This window comes from Diaphorina citri, unplaced genomic scaffold, assembly GCF_000475195.1.
Source record: "Diaphorina citri unplaced genomic scaffold, Diaci psyllid genome assembly version 1.1 scaffold5162, whole genome shotgun sequence".
Taxonomy (NCBI): domain Eukaryota; kingdom Metazoa; phylum Arthropoda; class Insecta; order Hemiptera; family Psyllidae; genus Diaphorina; species Diaphorina citri.
Window position 1 is genome coordinate 1 of NW_007382538.1, and position 7,269 is coordinate 7,269.

Sequence of the window (7,269 nt, forward strand, 5' to 3'; positions counted from 1 at the left end):
AGGTAAAACCGGTTCCAGGTTCTTCAAGTCAGGATACAGAAAGGATATAGGCAAAGGTCAGGGGGTCTTGTCCCTAACGGGTCAATTAAAGGTCCAAAGGTTTCCGGATTTGTAAGAACTATGTTTGATGGCGATTATATTATTAGTATTACATAATTAAGGATACAGGAATTGGTTTTTGAAGATTTTTGTTCATATTGTTTTCAGAGATTGACTACCTACCTAACTGATTGAAAATGGAAGATATAAAGAACCTGATATCAAATGGACTCATAAACACTACTTTTGTCAATAAATTAAAGGTAAGTGATTTAATTATATTACCTATGATTACATTTTCTTGTCTGTCTTATAGCTTCTAGGTATTTACTTACAACCCTACAGGTTCAGCCTTCAAGTGACAGTAATCAGTTATTCATGTTTTGTTCTAGAGGTTGAAAGATACAAAGTCGAAAAGTCTAAATCAAAGACAGGGATAATTAGAAGAACATGAATAGGAATGATAGTATAGGTAAGTAAAGATTTACGGTTATAGGTATGTATGCTGGTTATAATGGAGGCAATCGGTGAAGCACAAGTTATTGGTAGATAAGGATATAAAATAGTAAGTAAGTATATCATAAGCGTAAAATTATCTACAATACACAGAGAATGTCTTCAATTTCATCATATACTTAGGTTAGTTACATTAGGAAAGTAGTAAATTTGAACTTGAAATCCCGAAACTTTTTATCTATGAATGTGAGATAAGGTTCAAGTTGCGTACACGCGTGTTTTCCGTTACTAACCTAATAGGCAAATGCCCTTGACCCAAGGAGGTACACATAAAATGAAAAAGTAAAAGCTTGATATGTAGGTAACAATCTAAATCAACATCAACTAATAAAAGGTACTAACTAGGTAGGTTAGTCTAATAAAATCAATCCTTCATAGTTCACCTGATTTTTCCAGTAAACAGATAAGATCACAAACAACCTTTGTGTGCCCTTCAAAACCATGCACAATCAATGTCTGTCAAGATATTATGCTAATATGAACACAAAAAGGATATCAGATGTCAACTTGATGACTGAAAGAAAACTGACTGACAAAAACAAAGGAGACACAAAATCAATTACCTCAAAACAATAAGTACCACTCTAAACACCATAAGTTAATTAAGTAAAATATTTTTAACAGATTTTTGGTTCTTCAGTCTACACAAAAACAGGTGATGTGTAAAAATCTTCCTACACAACCAAACCTATTGGATGTCAAATTCAATACATTTCCTGTTGTTTGTGCAGTGTGCACATACCTTCTTTCCCCAAGGCAAGTATTTAAAGCATTCGGAAAGTTATAAAGAAGACAAAGTCTGTAAAAGCTTTCCATTCAGCAAAGCTAATGTTGGCTTGGAAAACTTTTAGGACAGGCAGTGCAGAAACAAGAAGAGCATCAATCTGGTTTTTTTCTCTCACTTACACTTGTGAAAATTCAGCAAGTCTGATTGAAAATTTTGAAATCAATTAATTAGATTGCTTAATGCTTAATCCAAGAATTTAACTTAGACCAAGTTTAAACTCCAGTTGTGTCCTAGGCCATAAAAGGGTCCACAAACCAAGCAGGCCATACAGATTGACCTACTTAATCTAAGCAAGAAATAGATTTAAAACCATACTCCACCCTACAGGGTTTTCAACCTTATTTTCCATAGCCCAGAACGGTCACATAACTACAATCAAGCATGTCAATAGGTGCACAAACGTTAAAAGTTTGGAGCCTATACCAAAGAGAAGTTTGGCAACTTAACCTTTGCACAATCTGTCAATAAATTCGTTATATTTATTGTCAGGAACCTCCAACCTCTGTGGCCAAATGGGTATCATAGTAGGCTTGCACTCCAGAAGTCCCAGGTTCAATTTCCAGCAGAGTCAAAGTTTTTTTTCAGAGCTTTGTGCTTGGAGTGCACTCAGCCTTGTGAGGACAAGTGAGTTGCTGCTTAAATTGAGTAGTGACAAGTGGCAGTACATATTACTAGTATGAAAAAATTATTAAAAGGCTTCAGAGCTTTGTGCTTGGAGTGCACTCAACCTTGTGAGGACAAGTGAGTTGCTGCTTAAATTGAGTAGTGACAAGTGGCAGTACATATTACTAGTATGAAAAAATTATTAAAAGGCTTTACCTATGATTACATTTTCTTGTCTGTCTTATAGCTTCTAGGTATTTACTTACAACCCTACAGGTTCAGCCTTCAAGTGACAGTAATGTACATAGGTAGGTACACTCAATAATACATGGAATTTGTCATTTGTATTGCCAAAAATTTCAGCCTTTAGTTTGCGTGATGATTTTTTTACTTTAGGTAAATACTTTCATTATGATCTCTTTATTTTTATGTTTACAGGATTTTATCAACACTAATCAAGATGTCAATAAACTCCCTCGACTCACTCAATAATACATGGAATTTGTCATTTGTATTGCCAAAAATTTCAGCCTTTAGTTTGCTTGATGATTTTTTTACTTCAGGTAAATACTTTCATTATGATCTCTTTATTTTTATGTTTACAGGATTTTATCAACACTAATCAAGATGTCAATAAACTCCCTCGACTTCTCTCATACCTGTATTCCCAGTCTCCTTTACAATCCAAGATCAGAGAAAAAGATGAGATGTTTATTCAGTCACTACAAGAAAGTGTTGTTTTATTAATCAGATCCTCATTAACTTTGGACATTGCACAAAATAATTGTCAAGTCAGAGCATCTTGCTTACGAACTGCTTCTAATTTCTCTGTCATTTTCCATAAAGAGGTAAGAGTAAGATTCCAAGTACATTAAAAACCTATAATAATTTTTGCAGCAACATTACAATGCCAATATGTACATACATTCATGTAGGTGCACATATCTACTTACATTATTATTATTTTTTAAACTTATTAGAAGACCAACTGTGTGTACCTATGTATTATGATTAATATTTTCCCCATTATTTTCAGGGCTATGAATCCAACATCATACTTGATACATCAGTTGCTTCTGTTGTGTCCTTGATACAGAAAAATATCACATGGACTCCAGAAGAACTAAGTCAAACTATGTGCAATCTTATAGCAATGCTATCATCAAAACTATCCAAAAACACATCAAAATTATCCACCCAGGATAGGCATCAACTTTGGGACAATTTAATATGTTTATACCAACCAATGGATGATAAAACGAGACTGATTTTCCTTCTAAACGAGCTGGCATATGCTAAATCTAATTCTTGTGATATTTATTATTTAGAATCGTACGTAGAGCAATTCACACGCGAAAGTCTGCCAAACTTGTTTGTTATAAAAACCCATCAAAATTATCTACCCAGGATAGGCATCAACTTTGGGACAATTTAATATGTTTATACCAACCAATGGATGATAAAACAAGACTGATTTTCCTTCTAAACGAGCTGGCGTATGCTAAATCTAATTCTTGTGATATTTATTATTTAGAATCGTACGTAGAGCAATTCACACGCGAAAGTCTGCCAAACTTGTTTGTTATATTGGATAACTATTATGCCTGTTATTGGAAACTAGATAATAAACGGCTCCATGATGTTGTGAACAAGATTTTGGATCACATTATTAGTATAATTGGAAAGAACAATAATAGTGAATGGGAAATTATAGTTATCTCTGTTTACAAATATTTACATAGAATAACTTACCACATTACTAAATCAAATCATGAAGAATTACTTTATGATAGTCTTGTGATGTTTAATGCTCAACTAAGTGATTTATCAAGTCTGGTAACCAAGATGAAGAACCAAGAACAAACTAGTCTGTTTCAAAGTAATTGGAAAGAACAATAATAGTGAATGGGACATTATAGTTATCTCTGTTTACAAATATTTACATAGAATAACTTACCACATTACTAAATCAAATCATGAAGAATTACTTCATGACAGTCTTGTGATGTTTAATGCTCAACTAAGTGATTTATCAAGTCTGGTAACCAAGATGAAGAACCAAGAACAAACTAGTCTGTTTCAAATACCGTACATGAAATGCTGGTCCTGTATCATTCCTGGTACCTCAAGTGTCAACTGCTTATGAGACAGCCGGAACTATCACATAGTGAGCACGCATTCATTGTACAGTGCTGCGATGAGGCGTTCAAATGTTTGTTCAAGAATTACGACACAGGTAATATTAATGGACTTCTTTTGTACCTCGTAGCCGGACTGCACAGGACGGACATTTGTAGTCAAAACAACATGTCAGCCCAAAGCAATCACCCTAGTTAGGGCTGATTCAGAGGCTGACAAAAGACGCCGACCCCATCTGTACACGGGAAAAGGCGAAGAAAAGAAGAAGAAGAAGATTAATGGAATTTTTCTCCTCTCAAGAGCTTTTGGGAGAATGACCTAATGTTGGGAGAATGACCTAATGGCCAAGTTCCCTACATTTGAAAACAACAACAATAGAGCGTTGAGGCTAAAATGGACTTTATGTGCTTATTTAGGTGAGATTTTCACATAGAAGAGCAGAAAAAAATGAGGCACTCAGGAGCTAGCTTCTTTTTCATAGCCTTTTCCTATTTAAATTTTGAGCTAGCCTAGCTAGTAAGTACGGGGGTTCAATGTCGTTTTTAACAACGAAGGGCATCTCATGACGGGGGTTTTACCCACCATTCGCAGCAAGCTACCAACCTACTCTCATTAACCTCACCCAGCCTGAGTGGGGGCGGGAGAAGCCGATAGTACGCGATCGCCCAGAGGGTCACTCATCCAGATATTAACTACGCGCAACGTTGCTTAACCTCAATGGTACATTGGGAACTGTGCATTTTACGTGTTGTCACCTCTGGCTTTGAAAGAAATGATCTTTATTAATTTACTCTAACATTGTTTCCTCATTTTTGTTTTACTCAGTGAACCACTCGACTCCCATTGTGGTTCAGGTGATCAGTTGCTATCTGCACATCACATTGCTCATCACGAAATTTCACACGGCTCATTTGAATCCGCAAGATGGTCGTCGTATATTAAGCACGTTACTTACGTTTACTCAGGACATGTGTCTGCCGCTATGGTAAGTGATCTTATTTTTAACTTGATCTAACTTTGAACTTAAAATAATGTCCAGCAAATCGTGAATTCAATCGTTCCCAGGAAGAAGTGCCTATGTTAGTTACCAGCAAAAATAACATGGGTCCTTCTTCCTGGCAACAATTAAATTATTTGTGATTAAACAAAGCCTTTTCACAACAGTTGTGGATATCACAGCATTACTATGTGCGTACTTTGCAACAAATTCCCTTTTTTTACTAATCCTTTTACTCTGGTAATCCTCCCACTGGTTGTTACTCGATTAAGGTAGCTACTCAATTGTCTTCACGAGACCGAGTACACCCCGAACTCCAAACAAGGAGCCTAATAAAACTTCGACACTGCCGGGAATCAAACCAGGGTCCCCAGGTGTGCAAGCCTAGTGTGAAACCCACTCGGGCATGGATGGTATTTATAATAAGTATTATTTTAATGCGGTCTCGTGTCCAGCAAATCGTGAATTCTATCGTTCCCAGGAAGAAGTGCTTATGTTAGTTACCAGCAAAAATAACATGGGCCCTTCTTTCTGGGAACGATTAAATTATTTGTGATAAAACAAAGCCTTTTCACAACAGTTGTGGACATCACAGCATTACTACATATGTGCCTACTTTGCAACAAATTCCCGTTTTTTACTAATCCTTTTACTCTGGTAATCCTCCCACTGGTCGTTACTCGATTAAAGTAGCTACTCAATTGTCTTCACGAGACCGAGTACACCCCGAACTCCAAACAAGGAGCCTAATAAATCTTCGACACTGCCGGGAATTGAACCAGGGTCCCCAGGTGTGCAAGCCTAGTGTGAAACCCACTCGGGCATGGATGGTATTTATAATAAGTATTATTTTAAGGCGGTCTCTTCTTGATCCCTTGTGTGTTGCGTCTATAGTTGTTTTAGGACTATTGCACTGGTATAATAATAAAATTGATGATCTAATAATTACTTTATTGTCTCACAGGACTGCACAGCTTCTATCCCTCTCCGCCTGTCTTGACGTCATCACGTGCAACAAGGAGGACCTTCTGTTCAAAATTAACTACACGAAAGTTTTCGATAAAACCGCATGTGAAAATTCCAAAGCTTTCGCTAAAAATGAAAATTCCACGCTGAAGAGTACATCATCGAAAAAGACTGCTGAAATGGTGAGCTCAAGCAGAGATGACCAAGAAAATCTACCTCCCAGCACGAAAGTTTTCGATAAAACCGCAAGTGAAAATTCCAAAGTTTTCGCTAAAAATGAAAATTCCACGCTGAAGAGTACATCATCGAAAAAGACTGTTGAAATGGTGAGCTCAAGCAGAGATGACCAAGAAAATCTACCTCCCAACGCCTCTAGATGCAAAACCTCTCGAGCGAAGCTTTGCGTAGAAGAATCAGCTCCTTGCAAAACCTCTCGAGCGAAGCTTTGCGTAGAAGAATTAGCTCCTTGCAAAACCTCTCGAGCGAAGATTGTCACAGATGAAGTTCCCCCAAAGGCTGGAAAACCCAAACGAAAACCGCGTGCCCAGTTCCCGAGAAGTCCGTTTATTCTCTGAGTTGCTGAAATGCCGTGTGACTGCGTTGCCTTCACTTCCCATAGAGCTCCTGTAGTATCCTACATCGAGGTAGGTTGTGTGTTATGGTCGAAACACACTACCGTCACATAAAGTTATGGGGAGTTAGGAAGATGTTGTTGAATTTTGAAAGTTTTCCCATTATATTGTAGGTAATTTCGTACAGGACAGCTACACAACTATCACGTGACGTAGTGTGTTTCTACCTTTAGAGTCAGGCTTGTTTGTGTCTGTGTTTTTTAGCTGTAATATCGCCTGCACACGATCAATACATCACATGCCTTCAGGCACACTCCATTTGTCAAGGGTCTAGGTTTTGTGTTAAGGTCGAAGCACACTACCGTCACATAAAGTTATGGGGAGTTAGAAAGATGTTGTTGAATTTTGAAAGTTTTCCCATTATATTGTAGATGTAGGTAATTTCGTTCAGGACAGCCACACAACTATCACGTGACGTAGTGTGTTTCTACCTTTAGAGTCAGGCTTGTTTGTGTCTGTGTTTTTAGCTGTAATATCGCCTGCACACGATCAATACATCACATGCCTTCAGGCACACTCCATTTGTCAAGGGTCTAGGTTTTCGGTGCCCTTGAGATCAATTTATTTTGAATACTATTGACAATACTGTA

The 7,269-nt window shown here is 37.2% G+C and overlaps 1 protein-coding gene across 1 annotated transcript; it reads left to right on the forward strand.

Moving 5' to 3' along the window:
- Window positions 1-207: 207 nt before the first annotated feature.
- LOC103521401 lies at window positions 208-4,091 on the forward strand. Its single transcript, XM_008486511.3, has 5 exons — window positions 208-302; window positions 2,551-2,793; window positions 2,982-3,151; window positions 3,358-3,652; window positions 3,858-4,091. The coding sequence occupies exons 1-5, from the start codon at window positions 237-239 to the stop codon at window positions 4,089-4,091; spliced, it is 1,008 nt and encodes a 335-aa protein (XP_008484733.2). The 5' UTR covers window positions 208-236.
- Window positions 4,092-7,269: the final 3,178 nt, after the last annotated feature.

Coding starts and splice junctions, on each gene's coding strand:
- LOC103521401 (XM_008486511.3), top strand. CDS start 237: ATGGAAGATATAAAGAACCTGATATCAAATGGACTCATAAACACTACT. Junction 303..2,550: donor CTTTTGTCAATAAATTAAAG/GTAAGTGATTTA, acceptor TTATGTTTACAG/GATTTTATCAACACTAATCA. Junction 2,794..2,981: donor CTGTCATTTTCCATAAAGAG/GTAAGAGTAAGA, acceptor CATTATTTTCAG/GGCTATGAATCCAACATCAT.